General features: G+C 47.0%; 1 protein-coding gene across 1 annotated transcript; it reads right to left on the reverse strand.

The window, feature by feature from the left end:
* Positions 1–904: 904 nt before the first annotated feature.
* On the reverse strand, positions 905–18,221 carry HRH4 (histamine receptor H4). The gene is made up of 3 exons (XM_084779028.1): positions 17,997–18,221; positions 9,834–9,997; positions 905–1,899 (listed from the first exon to the last, which is right to left on the reverse strand). Exons 1-3 carry the CDS (start codon positions 18,190–18,192, stop codon positions 1,081–1,083), a joined length of 1,179 nt encoding a protein of 392 aa, XP_084635154.1. The 5' UTR covers positions 18,193–18,221; the 3' UTR covers positions 905–1,080.
* Between the last annotated feature and the right edge of the window lie 242 nt (positions 18,222–18,463).

Here is an 18,463-nt window from a genome sequence, read left to right on the forward strand (position 1 = left end):
GACCCCACTTCTGGCTCCATTGGCACCAGGCACACACATGTTGCACAGACATGCATGTAGTAAACTATCCATACACATCTTTTTTATTTTTAATTTTTAAGTGATTACTGGCATCTGCTGGTTAAATGAATGTCGCAGTCAGTGTAGTTTGACCATATGATTTTTTTTTCTTCCACTCAGCCTTTTTCTCTCACCCATATTTTCTCATGGAGATAAGTTTTAGGTGGTGTGGAAGTTAGGAAAGAGATCAGGAAAAACATATAATGAGATGACCTTTAAAATATGGGTGACTTCTCTGATGTACAATTGACAGGGCTTTTTTTTTTCCTACCATGCCTCCTTCCTATTGGGATCATAAAAGTAAGGTCTAGAAATAGAGCTAACCTGGGCTTACTCTAACCCCGCCTTTGCCAACTCCAGCCCAACCCCCCCCACACACACACACTAACCACAGAGCTCCCACGCATTGCATGGGGCTCCTTGCCTGATGCGTCTGTGGGGAGTACTATTTCAGACTACACACTTGTGTGACTAGAGCATGGAAAACAGAGCCTGGGCTGTGGAGAGGTGGCTCAGCACCCAAAGAGCATTAAGTGCTCTTAGCGAGGACCCAAGGCCGGTTACCAGCACCGATGTTTTGTGGATCAGAACTGCCTGTAACTCCGTGTGGTCTAGCATCCTTTTCTGCCCTCTGAAGGCACCTGTACACACACACACACACACACACACACACACACACACACACACACATACATGCACACACACACATGCACACACAAAACTAACACTACTGGAGAAAACACCGAACACAAAAAGAATACAGAAGTTCCACAATCAATGTTATATATCAAAAGCCACAAAATAGGGAAGAGGTGGCAGGTTCCAATATTAGTGTGTAGGCAGAATGACTTTGTCACCTAAACCACTGTTCACTAGAGTACTGCCCCCACTGACTTCCACTTTAAGAGTTTTTATTATTAAGGTTTTCTAACGTTACATTGCATTGTTAGAGCGCACAGGGCAAGACGGAAGCTCTTGTCCATTCAGGTAGCCGAGGTGACAGAAGTGAGGCCACTGTCCTCAAGAAGATGTTGACTGGTTCTGTGGTGATGTGGGTTTCTTTTTGACACAAAACATTTTCCAGAAGGCCTTCTGGAACCGTCTGTGACATAAGGGGTACAAAAAGGGATTAACAAAAGAATTGAACCACTGCAGCCAGAAGGCGACGCTGTACCAAGCCGACTTGGGGCGCTTCTCTCTGGGATACGTTGAGAGAACAATTGTGAACAGGCAGTACGGAGCCCAGCAAATGGCAAACGCACTGAGGAGGATGGCCAGGGACCTGGCCAGCCTCCTGCCTCTGAGAAGCTCCTGGTGATCCCTTCGGTGAAGCGTTAAGGTGTCTGACCGGGAGAGGGAGCCTTCTTTGAAGGCAATGATGCTGCTATTCATGTGGCTTCTTAAGGACACCAGGAGACTGCTTTTTCTTGGGGGACTTTCTGAATGCAGGGGTGTGGCTGGTTCCTTCAGTGCAGGAAGAGACGTCCTAGAAGCCATCGCAGCTCTGGATAAGTGTCCAGAGTCACTGGACGAGGTAGAGATGAACCCAGCGTGGCTCGGGCACCTACTGAGACTGCCACGCTTCCAGAGGCTCCAGTAAATCCGTACATTGAAATAGGCCACTAAGATGACGGGGGCCAGGAATTCCAGGAATGACGTAATGGCGAGGATGTACCACTCTGTGACAAAGCCAGGTTCACACTCTTTTGTCTTAGTACTGTTCTTCCAAGAGTCTGAGAACAGAATCATCGGGCCGTTTACCAAGAATGCCAGTATCCAAACACCCACCATTTGAGCAAAAATCTTCACGACGCCAGTGTGTTGAGCCCTATAAGACACCTACAAGAAACCAGACACATTAATTTTTTTTTTTTTTTTTTTTTTTGGTTTTTTGAGACAGGGTCTCTCTGTGTAGCCTTGGCTGTCCTGGACTCGCTTTGTAGACCAGGCTGGTCTCAAACTCACAACGATCAGCCTGCCTCTGCCTCCCGAGTGCTGGGATTAAAGGCATGCACCACCGCGCCCAGCTCCAGACACGTTAATTTTGATTTAATGAAAACAATGCAGAGTCCGTGAAGCATCCTACAGGCACTCAAAAGTCTCAGGGCTGTGCAAGAGCCACATTAACGAACATGAGATTGTGTCATGTGCCCAAAGATGTTAAGGGCAACAGAACTCAGCCAAGATGGATGCATCCTCAAAAATTATCAAGAGAAAGCAGAAAGTCTCAAGGTGGAGCTCTGAACACCAGAGCAAGGCCAAGGACACTACCTAAAGTAAGAAAGCCTGATGTGGTAGCATAAATTGTAGCACATGGGCAGCGGGGACAGAGGGTCCCTGAGGCCTCCCTCAGTCTAGCCTGATTGGCAAGCATCACGCCAAAGAAAGACCCTGTCTTAAAGGAGGCGAACGGCATTTATAAAGATGATACCTGATGTCGTCACACTTGCACACATATGGCACCTGCCAGCACATAAACACATGCACACGCATACATGAGAGAAGGTGGATGGTACCCCAGGACTGATGTTTCTGACCACCACACACATGCATACACATGCACACATGCACATGTATGCACATGACAAAAGAAACAAAGGGAAGGAAGGAAGGAAGGAAGGAAGGAAGGATTTCCTTCCCCGCCGCACCCCCAACTCTATTCTGAACAATTACTGGAACTGAGAACACTCACTGCCACTTCTCAATCTGTGGCCTAGAACAAGGCAGGTCAGTGTCACAGTGCATCACGCAGAGTGGGCATATCGTTGGATGATGTTTCATCCATGAAAGCAATGTGTCTTAGGGAATTAATAGAGAGAAATGTGGAGAGAGAAACATGTACCACAAAACACCTTCTGCAAGATTGGCACAGTTTTAAACACTTTAAAGGTCATGGCTTATCTGACTCTGGCACTGAGAAAAATAAACTCAGCCGTTCACACAGGGACCCCATGGGGAGGCCAGCAGCAGAAAGAACACTTGCACCACCACTCTCAAGAGACTGCATGAAAACAGAAAGGTGCCCAGCCATGTTGGAGTGATGACGCTATGTGTTTCTGAACAAGCCCAGGCACTTCTGTCTGTGTTTCCATAAAAAGCGAAATTGTGAGGATAGGCTGTGTTGATAGACATGACTACAGCAAGTGTGAGTGTGTGAGTGTGGTGTGTGTGTGTGTGTGTGACAAAGTCAGACTTCCACGAGGAAAAGTGAGGTTAGTTTTTGTGAGTGAATGTTACCCTCTGCGATTTTTGTGTCAAACCTGAAATCTTTAAGACTGACTTTGAAAGCCTAAAGGCACATAAAGACCAATTGCTCTGCATCAAGAATAAATATCTCAACAAAAATATCAAATCCAGGACCCTGCCCATGTCAGGAAAGTGCACTAACTACTGAGCTACACCCTGGTCCTTCCTTTTCAATGCAAGAAGTCATTATGTAGCTCAGCTTGACACAGAATTCATTGCATAGCGCAGACTCCCCTTAAACTTGAGGTCCCCCTCCTTCTGTGCCCTGGCAGTGCATGCGTGTCACAGAACCAAGAGGGGTTTTTGTGTGTGTGTTGGTTTGGCTTGATTTTATATTTATTTGTTTTTATGTATATGGGTGTTCTGCCTCTGTGTGTGTGTGTGTGTGTGTGTGTGTGTGTGTGTGTGTGTACATCACATGTGTGCATTGTGGCCCTGAAGACCAGAGAGAACCCCCGATTCCCAGGGATGAAAGATACATTACAGATGGTTGTGGGCCACAGAGTGGATGCTGGAAACCAAACCAGAATCCTTTGCGAGAGCAGCGGGTGCAGAAAGAGGTTTGCATTTGTTTTAACGCTGTGGGGCATCAATCTCTCTGCAACTCTGGGAGATCTGCACTCTTCCTTCCAGTGCAAATGTTCCAGGTTTCTCCCATGCTTCGCTTACAAGAAGAGAGGTGCAAACAACCTTCTCTCGTTATCTTTTATCCTCTCTGTGAGTTTTAATATCTTAGTGGAGCATGTTTCCACATTTTAAAAAAGAGGCAGTGTGGCCCTCTGATTTACTACACGTGTATGCCAACACCTGTCGGTAAGAGGAAAGTGGTTACTAATTTATAAAGCTTTTTTTAACTGTAAGGAAATATGGACACACCACACTCATGCATGCGCCACACGCACACATACACACATAACTGCTGGCGGTTCTGAGAAGAAGCTCAGAAGTAGCCTGGCCCACAACGCTGACCACAGACACACACACACACACCTGCTGGCGGTTCTGAGAAGAAGCTCAGAAGTAGCCTGGCCCACGACGCTGACCACAGACACACACACACACACCTGCTGGCGGTTCTGAGAAGAAGCTCAGAAGTAGCCTGGCCTACGACGCTGACCACAGCCTCACACACACACACACACACACACACACACACACACGCATACACCACACTCATGCACACACATGTACACACACACACACACACACACACACACACACACACACACCTGCTGGCAGTTCTGAGAAGAAGCTCAGAAGTAGCCTGGCCCACGACGCCGACCACAGCCACACACACACACACACACACACACACACACACACACACACACAGACACACACACACACACGACTCCGACCACAGCCTCACACACACAGCCCATTCTTCTCCCTTCCACTTCTCCTGACACTAATTAATACATCGCTGGCACCAAGTCTAACGGTTGTGAAGATGGGAACAGTGCCCAGATGGCCATAAACCTGCCTTAGCTTTTTAATTGCTCTGCTCAGCCTTTGTAATGCTATAAAGCAGCATGCTAGAGATGCCCTCTCTCTTCCATTATGCATAAGGCCGGTTGAGATAATGGACATCTGAGGGACCTGAGGAGAGGACGCCGAGCTCATCATCCCTTCACCTCAGGGGAGCATTCTTGACAGATGACAGTTCAAGCATCACTGAGACCCAGACCCAGCTGATTGGAGTGGCCTCTCTGAAGTCACTATCACCCTCTCCAAAACATGTGCATTATTCAGGATATTGCCCCCTGCCCTGCCTCCTTCCCTACCCTAGTAAAAAAAAAAAAGCCAAACATTCTGTCAGTCATATTCCACTCAGGAGACAGGGAGGCCCACTGGAACTTTCTGGTATTAACATTGAGAAGAGTCTTATGTTCAACTGTATTGGGTCTCCAAGTGAGGCATGCTGCATCTTATCCACAAGGATCTATGAATGTGACCTTATTTGGAAAACCAGTGACAGAGCTAACTAAGTTAAGATGATGTCATATCAGACTTGGGTTCATCTCAACCCAATAATGACTCATGTCCTAATAAGAAGAGGCGGGGAAAGACACAAGTCCCCTTCTGTGTTCTGCCTGTAAACATTTAGCTGCTGAGGTTCACATGGCCCCCAAGCTGCCTGCCACCACTCACTCACCCTCCTGAGGAAGTCTATTCCAAGCTCACGGCCTTCACTCTCAGCCACATGATGACAGACGTGTCTCCAAGGCAAGGGCAGCCCCACATCCAAAGAACAGAGGAAAGCACAGAAGGTCTTCCAAGAGCCTTCAGAGAGAGAGAGGCCAGCCCCATGGCAGCCACCCTGGCGTCAAACTTGTAGCCTCCAGAGCAAGGAGAGCATACTTCCTGCTGTTTTCAGTAGCACAGGCTGTGGCCATTCATCAGGATCCCTAGCCAGTCTGTCTAACACTATTCTCATAGTTTAGATGTGATTGTCGAGGTTCTCTCTTCATCTAAGGTAAAGGAAGATCTTGTCTCCCCACTGTCATCCTGGGCACACTGACTCTTGCTCCCTCCAGCTGCAATCTGTCTCCACTGCTCATCTCCCCCCACTGTTGGTCCAGCCGCATAGGACCTGATCCACCCTGGACAACATCACGGCCATCCATGTTGATTGTTCCCAGGCCAAGGTTCCTGTTGGTTCAGCCACATAGACCTGGTCCACCCTGGACAACACCATGGCCGTCTATGTTGACAGTTCCCAGGCCAAGGTTCCTGTTGGTCCAGCCACATAGGACTTGGACCGCCCTGGACAACACCACGGCCATCCATGTTGATGGTTCCCAGGCCAAGGTTCCTGTTGGTCCAGCCACATAGACCTGGTCCACCCTGGACAACACCACGGCCATCCATGTTGATGGTTCCCAGGCCAAGGTTCCTGTTGGTCCAGCCACATAGACCTGGTCCACCCTGGACAACACCACGGCCATCCATGTTGATGGTTCCCAGGCCAAGGTTCCTGTTGGTCCAGCCACATAGGACTTGGACCGCCCTGGACAACACCACGGCCATCCATGTTGATGGTTCCCAGGCCAAGGTTCCTGTTGGTCCAGCCACATAGACCTGGTCCACCCTGGACAACACCACGGCCATCCATGTTGATGGTTCCCAGGCCAAGGTTCCTGTTGGTCCAGCCACATAGACCTGGTCCACCCTGGACAACACCACGGCCATCCATGTTGATGGTTCCCAGGCCAAGGTCCCTGTCGTCATCTCCTCTACTTACAGCTGCAGCCAAAACTGAGTTTCCCACAAACCCTGCTCAGCACAGTATGAGTGCCCTCTGAGCTGCCCCGCCATTGTTCACACTGTTTTACTCTCAACTCTGTGTTCCTAAGAATGGAGGCCCAGCCACCTATGTCTTAGCAAATTGTCAGCCTTCACAGCCAGAGAATTCCACAGAACAAAACTAGGGTGAACACACACAAGTGAGTGCAAGCGCACACACTGTTTATCTTTTCTAAGCTCATTTTCTAACTAGATCATCTGCTGTCTCCTTTTTTTGTCTACCAACTTGAGAAAAGGCTCAAATTCTTGGGCAATCACTGGAGAAAGTCCTAGGAACTTCCAGAAAAGGTTTAAGGTGGGCTAGACTGCAAAGATGGCTCAAGGTTAAGAGCGTGTATGCCTTAGAGAGGACCCAGACTCAGCCCCTAGAATCCACTTTAGGTTTCCCATGCCCAAATGTAACTCCAGTTCTGGGGGAATCTGAAGCCCTCTGCTGGCCTCCTTAGGCAAGTGCACTCATGGGCACATACCACACAGATGCACAGATAGATAATTAAACATTTTTAATGGGTTTACAAGGATCAAAAAAGTTACCTTGAAAATGTTAAAGTACAAATAAGAAATATTCTGTTTAACATGGTTTTTAAACACTTGACCACATCTAAAGCAAGAAGTAGAGTTTTTATATTATAACCAACTACACAGAAGTATTCACTGAATGGTAGTTGCCTTTAGTTGTGTGGGGGTCCTCTTATAATGCCTATTTGACTTTTTCTTTAGTTTTTTTCTATTCTCCCCCATTCTAGGTTGCTTTCATAGATAAAAAAAAAAGAGAGAGAGAAAACACAAACCAACTGATTACAACCAACCAAACAGGTTCTATGACTCAATCCTAGGATAAGCCCAGCCTTTAGAAAACTGGGAAATTGTTGACATCTGCAGTGTTAACCAAGTCATCCACACTTTCTGTGTGTTAGCCCATATCAATTGCAGTGCTCTGACGTGGGTGAAGTAGCCATGGCAACCAGAGGAGTTAGCTGACTGTCCTGTCCCATCCGTTTTACTCTTTCTCCTGGCCATATCATAGTTCAGATAGAGACCACATTTCCCAGCTCCCTTTGTAGTGAAATGGCAGAGTACCACCAATGACACATCAATAGAAATGAGAGTGAATCCCTACCCCCTGTTTAAAAGAAAATCTCTTCCTGTGGACTTCTATTCTTTTCTAGAAAAGAAACCACAGTAGCAACAGCCTGACTTTAATCAGAAGGTAATGGCCTAGAGCAAAGTCACCATGCTATTGTTCATGGAATAAATCTGACCCACTATTATTTCTATAAATAAAGTTTCATAGGCACACAACCAGTACACTGCTCTACACACATACACACACACTCACACACACAGACACACACATTCACTCACACAATGCACTCACACACATAGACACACACACAGACACACACACACAGAGACACACATTCACACACACTCACTCACTCACATACACTCACACTCACTCACTCACACAGACACGCACACTCACTCACACAGACACTCACACACACACACATTCACACACAGAGACACACACAGAGACACACATTCACACACACTCACTCACTCACATACACTCACACTCACTCACTCACACAGACACACACACACTCACTCACACAGACACTCACACACAGACATACACACACACACACACACACACACACACACACACACACATATCATCTAGGGTTATTCTCTGTTCAACAGCAGAGTTGAGAATACCATAGGTACTAAAAAACTGAAAAGAGTTGCTACTGGGCCCTGGATGATAAAAATTTGCTCCTCTCTGACCTAAAGCGGGCAGAGCGGCCCTGTTAGTGTGGGGTATTGGAGGTCCTAGGGTTACCTTCTGGGCTGTAACTGTCTACCTTGTCTAGACTGTTGTGTGAGAGTAAAACAAAGTTGTCTTGCTTGAGCAAAAGTATTTTAGAACCTCTTTGTCCCAACAGTTTGTCTTTTATGTCCTCTAATTCCTCATCCTGTTGGGTCCTCCCAGGCACACACCTCAGTCCTCTCAACACTGCCAGCACAACTGTACTGAACCCACAGTCTCTGGGTGTGTCTCCATCTAAATCACTGCATTCTCCCAAATACTACTTCCTGCATCTTAGCACTTAGTAAAATGGACCACACAGTAGTCCCCCAGAGCTTCGAGATGCTAAGATCCAGGAGTAAATGAGGTCAACGGTTGCAAACAAACTCTGGGAGTTTGCCCAGTGGATAGAGCACTTGTCAGGCAAGCATGAGGACCTGAGTTCAAATCCCCAGGACCCATGGAAAGCAAGATGCCAGTGGTGTGCATGTGGAACATCAGCACTCCCAAGGAGAGATAGGAGTCAGACACAGAAGAATGCCTAGAAGTTCACAGGTGGGCAGCCAGGCGTACAGAATGGAAAACAGCAAACCTGTCTCAAACAAGGTAGAGGCTAAGAGCAACATCTGAGGTAGTCAATCCTCTGACCTGCATCAGCATGTGTGCGTACATGCGCGCGCGCACGCACACACACACACACACACACGCATACACACATGCACGCGCGCGCGCGCACACACACACACACACACGAGAGGGAGAGGGAGATCCACTCTTCCTCCGTTTTTAAGGGCACAAATCACTGCCCCACATTTTTTGTGGCTTCTATCTACCCATGGCCTATTTTTCTCCTTTGTTCTATTGATGGGAGATTTATCTTGTTTAAGGATTGCTACAACTCACTGATGGAGGCTTTAAGTTCAGCTTTTTTTGTCACACACATCCTAAGCTTACCCTGATGTATTAACTGTCTTCTCCTTTGGGTGTTCAAAAATCAACTTTCTCACCCATTCATTCTGGGATTCTTTCTTAGTTGCCCACAAAGTTCTGTCTTGAGGAAAAGATTGATATCTGGACTTGGCTGTGGGCTATGAGTTGTCACCTCACAGACATTCAAGCTACTGAAGAGCCAGTCAGGAGTCCTCCCAATGAACCTTGAATTTTCGTTGGGCCATCCCCCCGTCCCTCCGCCCCATTTCAGACACTGATAGGAGTTAAACAGATCACACAGAATTAAAGTCAGCGAGAACTATGCGCCAGATGTCAAAAAGATGAAAAGCCTGAAATTTGCTCAAGTCCCTGAGATTCGTGCCCAATATTCCCAGTGCAGGAATATATGTATGGGTTGGGGACTCAGAATTTACAACTACATAATCTTCTAAGGAAAATGAATTATTTTGTGACTTACAGCGTTTGAAACGGACTGGTATCGATCGTAGCTAATGAGGACAATATTGTAGACAGATGCTGTACACAAGAGATAGTCAGTAATGAGCCAAAACATGCAGATGTCACGTCCAAAGTCCCAGTCAAACAACGTGTGGGGGATGTACAGAGGGATGGAGATCAGACCTGTACAGAAAGGAAATGAATTAAAAAGCAAGACTGGACCAGCAAGGTGACTCAGTGACAGAAGACACTTGCAGCCAAACTTGGCAAATCCCCTAAAACCACATGACACAAGGAGAGACCTAACTCCCTAAAGTTGTGCTCTAAACTATGCGTGCATGGCATGGCATTCTGTGGCATGGACACACACACACACACACACACACACACACACACACACACACACCCCACTAAATAAATATACAATCAATTCTTCAAAATATTTAAAAATGGTACATAACACTGACTGGAAAAAAAGGTATATTCTAATGGATATGCCACAGAATGACACATCTACATCCACTGAAAAGGCTTAGTTCTTGCCACAGTTTGGATAACTGCCTTTCAAGGGTGCTTATGTGAAAGCTTGGTCTTCATCATGGTAGGACGGTAGACGCTGTGGACTTCTAGGAGAAGCAGCCAAGTGTGAGGTTCTTAGCTCATGGGAGCAAGCTCTGGACAAAAATGTCGAACAGAAGCTCCTCCTTTTGGATTCTAGATGTGAGCACTCACTCACGCATATGATCCCAGCCATTGTCATCTGCCACCATCAGGGGCCACCCAATCTTGGATTTGAACTGCCAAACAGTGATCTAAATTTTTTTCTTTCTAAATTCATTGCCTCAGGTATTTTGCTGTAGCAATGTCATGCCAATGAAATTAGACATAAAAATTGCTAGCATTTTACCAAACTGTAGAATTGATATCCCCTCTGCACTCTTTAAACGTTATTTTTAGAATAGTTGTCATGAGCAACATACCTGTGAGGGCTTTTTATTACTTCCCAAACAAAGTACAGATCCTAACCTTATTTCCAGCCATTTTCACTGTAATTCATTTGTATGTTCTTTGTCATTCACCCCAAACACGGTGGGTCACCCCAAATATGGTGGATCACCCCAAACATGGTGGGTCACCCCAAACAAGGTGGGTCACTCCAAACATGGTGGATCACCCCAAACACGGTGGGTCACCCCAAACATGGTGGATCACCCCAAACATGGTGGGTCACCCCAAACATGGTGGGTCACCCCAAACAAGGTGGGTCACACCAAACATGGTGGATCACCCCAAACATGGTGGGTCGCCCCAAACATGGTGGGTCGCCCCAAACAAGGTGGGTCACCCCAAACATGGTGGATCACCCCAAACATGGTGGGTTGCCCCAAACATGGTGGGTCAACCCTCCCACAGAACTACCCTTATGTCCACAACCCTTTCTCTTTGCCAACATCGTTCTTCTACAGTGTGCCCCTCTTTCATGATTTGATGCTGGGGATCGGATCAAGGGCCTTACATGAGGCCCACGCTGCTCCCATCCTCCCCTCCTCTCTCTCCAATGCTGCATTTAATTCTGTCAGTTCCTGCAAGCCAAAGCCCACAGCCTCCATGCCCTCCTTCTTGGAAGCTCTTTGGCTGAGGCGATTCCTTTGTCTTTTACACTTTCTCAGCAAGTTAGCTATGTTTTTAAAGTTTCCGTGCATATTCATTAGGCTTATGACATCATCATGCGTGAAGTTAATGTGCCTTACCGCACAATCTCCCTCACTGCCACCCCTTGTCCTTCTCTGTCTCCCACAGATCCTTCCTCTTCCAATCGGTGGCCTCCCTCCCTCTCCTCTCCTCTCCTCTCCTCTCTTCTTCTTCTTCTTCTTCTTCTTCTTCTTCTTCTTCTTCTTCTTCTTCTTCTTCTTCTTCTTCTTTCTCTCTCTCTCTCTCTCTCTCTCTCTCTCTCTCTCTCTCTCTCTCTCCTGGAAGCAGCCTCCCCAGTAGCCGTCCTCCACTCCTGTGAGGTTCGAATAACCTTCTAGTTTTGTGTTTCTGTTTCTGTTAGGGATGGGGTTGGTTTATTAAGGCAGAATCTCACTATGTAGCCCAGGCTGCCCTCAAATTCACCGTGTAGCTTAGGCCATCAGCCCCCTGCCTTAGCCTTCCTCTAGGCTCCCAACTATGCTTTCAATGACCAGTACGCTTCCCTGTGAGACTTTCATATCATCAGTTGGGCGAGGGGAGAAGAGGAGACTATGGCAGAAAGCAGAACCCCAAATTTACCTTAGGTAAATCAAAGTACCTCAAGCCGAGACAGTCATATTTTGGCCCATCACTGTGGCTTTCAGTGCTCCCAACATGCATATTTTCCACCTCTGCACTCATTTTTTCCACAGAAAGAGAAGTGGGTAACCACTAGACCCTACTGACTTGAAGATTAAAGAGATCTGAGTTACGCTTTCTTTTCCCCACTCTTGCTGAATTCTATGAAAGAGGAAGGATATGTTAAGGTTTTTAGAAGCTGCTTTAAATAATAGCTGGCTTAGAACACACTGTTCTGTTCCTGTGTGTGTGTGTGTGTGTATGTGTTCTGTTCCTGTGTGTGTGTATACTCATGTGTGTGTGTGTACATGCATGCATGTGTGTGAATATGTGTGTTTGTGTATGTGTCTGCATGAGTCTGTGTGTTTCTGCATGAGTGTGTGTGTACACTTCTACATATGTGCCTGCATGCATGTGTGTGCATTAGCATATTTGTGTGTGTGCATGTGTGAGTGCATGTATGAATGTGTGTGTGCATGAGTGTGTGTGTGTGTACACGAGTATGTGTGTACTCGTATATGTATGCATGCATGCATGAGTGTGTTTGTGTATGTGTGTGTGCATGAGTGTACATGTGTGAGTGTGTGTATGAGTGTGTGTACTTGCATGTATGTGTGTGTGTTTGTGTATGTATGTGTGCATTAGTGTGTTTGTGTATGTGTGTGCATTTAAGTGTGAGTGTGTGTTTGTGTATGAGTGTGTGTGTATGTGTGCGCACGTGTGTGTGTGTGTGTATGTGTGTGCATGTGTGTGTGTGTGTGTGTGTGTGTGTGTGTGTGTGTGTACTTGCATGGGTACAGAGGCCAGAAGACAGCATTAGGAGTCATTCCTACTCAGGAGCTATGTACTTTATTTTAATGATGATGTCTCTCACTGCACGTGGAGCCCACTGATTCGGTGAGGTAAGAAGGCCAGCAACCCCCAGCAAACCACCTGTCTCTGTATCACCAGCTCACCAGCACTGCGATGACAAGTGCATGTCACTGTGCCCAGCTTCATAGGTGGCTTCTAGGAACTGAACCCAGTCCCTCATGCTTGTGGGGCCGACCCCAAAGACCAAGTCCTCACACAAGACCCCATCCCTCTGGCTTGGGTAAAGCCCTGCTGTCTGCATGGTGTTCTGGTATAGACAGACAGTTCTGGGCCCCTCTCTCTATGGAGTAACGGTGATGCCTGTGACTCGTCCCAAACAATTTCAGTAAAGTGAGTCTAAACTATTTCTCAGACAGGCCTGCTCCTGCGGGTTCCTCCAAGTCTCCTCTGAAATGTTGCTTCTAGATATTTTTGTTAAGTGAAAGCAAGGCGCTTTCCCAAGGATAGAACAATGCACCTCTGGCATGGGTAATTAAAACGAAGTGAGAGAAACCAAGTAAGCTATATTAAAAGATGGCAGTAAAGGGGGTGGGGTAGGCGGGGAGCAGGACTGAGGATGGAGACAGGGGCGGGAAGGCTCTGTGAGATGCGAGGCGCCTGCTGTTCCCCACCACTCACTCCATCCTCTGGCTGGAGTACTTAGCACACACTATGCCTCACATCCTTGGAACTGCGTTTTTCTTAGCATATTCTCCCCCAGTCAGCTCCTTCTGTTTTCTCAGGTGTGTTTTTCTCAGCGAGCCCTAACCCTCGAGTTTCATATTAAGATCTCTTCTCCTCCCTCTCTTTCTCTCTCCCACCCTCCCTCTCTCCCACCCTCCCTCTCTCCCACCCTCGCTCTCTCCCACTCTCGTCCTCCTATATTTTTCTGAACAAAAATTATCAGTTCTAAAACACCACACACTTTTACTCACCTATGTTGTGTATTATTTGTCTCCCCAGCCCCATGCCCGGTAGAAAGGGAAGCATCTGTTGCCCTCTTTCGACTTGCTTTGAAATGGGTAGCTGTTCCATGAATGAACTGAGGACAGTGGGGAAGCCCAGTTTGCCTTAAAATTGACACAGTCTCATGTTGACAAGCCAGCTTAGAAGCTGCAATCTCCTCCTTAAGCAAAATAGCAGGCAAAGGTGAGAGGAACTAAAGGGCTCCGGGGATCCTATGGATGCATCTCCCAGCAGAGAGATGCAGGAATGGTGCTGAGGATGCGGAGGTGCAGTGCACTATGTGCTCTTTCCTCTCCCCATCATCTTATACGCAGAAGCTTCTACAGTCTCGGAGTAGCTCTCGTCACACACACATCCCTGAAGGGCCCACGTGAGGATGTCAGAGAAAAGGCCGTGGGGAAGGGAGAGACTTCACCAGGAACCAAACTTGCTACAATCATGACCTAAGTCATCCCAGCTTTCAGGAGTGTGGAACACAAATTCCTATTATTTAAGCTTCCCAGCTATGGTGTTTTGTTATAGTGGTCTGAATAGATGCATACAGAAGCCAAGAGAGAAATCCTGAACCAAACTGGTAAATAAAGGTATTTAAAAACAAAAAACTCCCCATCCTACAAAATTGTTTCGAGCTTTGTTGACATCAACCACATTTGGCGTCTGTCCAGGCTGCCCTGACCATCCAACAGGTGGCTGGTAGGGGGACATGCCCATGGCTGGGAACACTGGCCACACAGTACCAATTCACTAGACATTTCCACCCATATGCATGGCCATAGTGTATTTGTTACTTTTGTCTTATTGTGATCAAATCCTGGCCAAAAAAGAACTTAAGGGTTAGGTCAATTCTGCCTTACAGTTTGAAGGGTACAGAAGTCACCCAGTTAGGCAACTTTCCCAAACAGCACCACTAGCCAAGGACAAAGTGTCCAAACACATGAGGCCGTGAGGGGGAGTTCACCTTCAAACTGCAACTAATAGTGTTCAGACGAGTGCACAGTGAGATGCACTTCTGTATCTCATCCACACGGCATCCAGTACAGCAGGCGACATCCCTCTTAAGTTTAGGAAGCTAGCTACTTGACTGCCACAAATTTAGAGTCTCTATGGGGTCTAGCTCCGGAACCTGTAAGCAGAAGCCAGAGAGAAAGGACAGATCACAGTCCCAAATGCATCTGAGGACCTACTCTGTTCTGCCATCACCCCATAGCTGTAGTGGTCACTCCAGCCACGAAGAATTCCTGCCTTAGTGACCTTTGCAGGGGAGAGGTGCTGCAAGAAGGTTCAGCAGGTAAAGATACTTGCCACTAAGCCTGGACTCATGTGATGGATAGAACCGGTTTCTGAGCATTTTCCTCTGATGACTACATACGCACTGGGGCACAGCATCTACTCACACACCCACCCCACTAACCAAATACATGCAAAATAAAAGTAACAGCAGTAATGAAAATAATGACAATTGGCTGGCAGAGAACCTCTCCCTCATGCACCCCTCCAGGCTCGGAGCCAAAGTGCACACTTGAGAGGATAGCAAAGAAGACCACAAGGGCAGGACAGAGCTCTCGGGGACTGCCCCATGTCTTGTCCCGTGGTAAGTGCTGCGTTAAAGGGGACCTCCTCCGGAAGATGCGGTCAGAGCAGAGGAAGTGTGAAGGAGACTGGAGATGAAAGCGGCACTTGGGCTGGACAGGCCACTCAGTTGCTAAAGCGCTTCTCCGGCAAGCAGGCAGTCTCTCCTGCTGAGTTCCAGGCCAGTGAGAAATGTGCCTCGGGAAAGGTGGACAGTATAACCCTGAGGATGGCGCGTGAGGTTGTCTTCTGGCTCTCACGTGCACATATACATATCCACTTTGTGCAGGCGTGCACACAGGAGCTTGTACACACACACACACACACATACACGCACACATACACACACACACACACACACACTTGCTTTGTTCTGTTTGTTTGGGACAGGGTCTCACTATGTAAGCCTGGCTGGCCTTGAGCTCAGAAATCTACCTCCCAGGACATAGGATTAAAGGCATGGGCCACCACACCCGATCTGCATGCACGCAAACATTTTTAAAAGAAAAAGGAAAGCTCTGCTTGACGTGCTCATGACTTCGACCAAGTCATCACATCCACAGGCATAGGCTGTGCCTCCTGGCTATGGTGCTCAAGCCCCAAACAGAGGCGTCTCCTGGATGCCTGCCTGGGACTAGGCACAGACACACTCATCTTTATCTGAAGCTCTCTTGGTTTGAAAGTTTCTATCCAAGGCTCCTTCGGCTCTTTACCTCACTCCTGCCTATTGCCAGAGGCATCAGGGCCTCAGTCTCACCAGGCCAAAGTGCATCGTCTCTTTTAAGTGCTAAGTGTTACCTCAAGGCTGTAAATTTCCATGAAGGAAGAAGAGAAAGATCTGTGTTTTCAGAGCAGACTATTTTCTCGGCTTACACACACTTGTAAATTTACACATGTCATGTGAACATAGACAATACGAGGAAGCATCCGCATCTAGATGCAAACGTTAGCTGGAGAGGTGAAATTGAAGACAGAAGTGGGAAGATTTAAAGCAGACACCACACGTATACACACACACACACACACATTCACACACACATGCACACACAAGTGCATGCACACATACGCATACACACATACACACGGTCAATGTAACTCCTACTAATCATGAGGCCCCTAAGTTAAATTTCTTCCACTCTCAGTTTTTAAAAAAGTGTAAAATTGGCTAGTCCCCTTCATCTGTGGCCTGCCATCTCTATGCTTGGTGAGCTCCATTCCGTACTGACAGCACTCTCTGGAGGTCTTCACCACATGGAGTTGAGCTTTAGCCCTCACTTTCTCCACCCAAGCATTTGTGCAGCAGCCTGCAGCACGCACTCGGAAAACCCAGCTCTATCTCTAGAAATCTTATCTGTCCTCAGGGTTGCACTTGGGACACCACAGTCCTGTAAACAAGTGTGACTCATCTGTCCTCTGAGTGTCCACAGCACCCAGCATCACCCTGGGGCCTCCCAGTGAGCCACATTCCAGCAGTCCTGTGACATCATCATACATTCCCTGCCGCTGTAGAAAGAGGCAAAGTCACTCTTGTGTGGATTCCCTGATTACCTAACAGTACTTTTGTGCCCAACTCTGTGCATGATGCAAACCTTGGTGAACTTGGTTTGAGTCAAAATATATCTATCAAGAAGTCAAGAGCTAAGAGGACTAACATTTACTGAGCAACCACTGTGTTTTGGGTAATGATCAAAAGGTGCTCTGGGTTTCATTGTATTTTAACATAAACACAAGCTTTACATAGCTAAGGAGAAAAGTAATATGGCTCTTCGGAGAGAAGTCTCCTAGGAGCTCCTGTGAGGACACACAAGTCCTCTGAAGTATTGTAGCTACCCTATGCTGAGCATCGTGAAGAGAGGAGAGCAGACCGCCTTGTCGGCCCAGCAGGCAGAGCAGCCGGCTCACAGAACGGGGTCACAATAAGGGAGTGAAAAAGAATTTTTTAAATGTTTTCAAAGAAAGAGGACTCTGATTTCTGTGAACTCTTGAGAGAGTTTGATGCCGTGGTACTCTGTTTTATGTAGAACAGCTGGTCGCTGGCTGTGTCCGATTCTGAACTGTACAGAATACACTGACCACACCGCTGTTCCATGGTGCACACCACTTCCTGGTCATGCGGCTTCCAGAAGATACATGATTTCTCTATGCCTCAATACTGGATACAAAGGAAACATACTAAGGAAAAATACTTGTAAATCTACACAAGTTAGAAATGGCTCTGAAAACAGTCTAACTGGGACACTAAAATAATTTTAGAACTGTTCTAAACTCATTTACTCTACTGAAAAAATATATATACTGTTCTCAGATAAAACGTCCCCTATTCGTGTACATAGAATTGCCTTTAAAGTAGCATAGGCACCCTTCTCCGAGTTCTAACACTTCCACTTTTCCTTCTTAGCCCCTCTGACTTATACAGTCCCTGAAGTTATAAGACTTTAAGGTCTTAGAAATAAATGATAGTTTGAAATAAAGACACATAACTTACCCACGAAGAAGTCAGAAATGGCCAAATTAAGAAAAAAGTAATTGCTTCGATGCCTAAGGTTTCTGTCCATCACAAAGGCTAAGATGACCACAGCATTGCCTAGCATGATCGCCAAGGCAAGCAGAGCCATTAACAAGGCCAAGGGAACTTGAGCAGCTAGTGGCAAGCTGCCAGTGCCGTTAGCACCTGGCTTCATGTCAAATGACGGTCAGTATAACAGATCCACCTGGCCAGGCAGCTCTAAGAGGTCTGCATCCCCGAGAGATGCCTCCATATATACAGGCTCCTACTCAAACCAACATCTTCAGATCAACTGATGATTTCACACTACTTCCTGGTTATCGATAAGCATCAACTTGTGGTAACAATTTCCCTTTAACTGACACTGAAAACAGTGTTTCCACAAAACAGAGAAATTGTTTGTCTTAAGCGATGCAATGGATTCATCCACCTCCCAGACAGAAAGC

This window comes from Acomys minous, assembly GCF_964271855.1.
Source record: "Acomys minous genome assembly, chromosome: 4".
In the NCBI taxonomy this organism is placed as follows: domain Eukaryota; kingdom Metazoa; phylum Chordata; class Mammalia; order Rodentia; family Muridae; genus Acomys; species Acomys minous.

What these genes read in the sequence shown, in the direction of transcription:
- HRH4 (XM_084779028.1), bottom strand. Translation starts at nt 18,192, where the DNA reads ATGAAGCCAGGTGCTAACGGCACTGGCAGCTTGCCACTAGCTGCTCAA. An exon ending in CATTTCTGACTTCTTCGTGG is followed by an intron (nt 9,998 to 17,996) that starts GTAAGTTATGTG and finishes CTTTCTGTACAG; the next exon opens with GTCTGATCTCCATCCCTCTG. An exon ending in ACCAGTCCGTTTCAAACGCT is followed by an intron (nt 1,900 to 9,833) that starts GTAAGTCACAAA and finishes GGTTTCTTGTAG; the next exon opens with GTGTCTTATAGGGCTCAACA.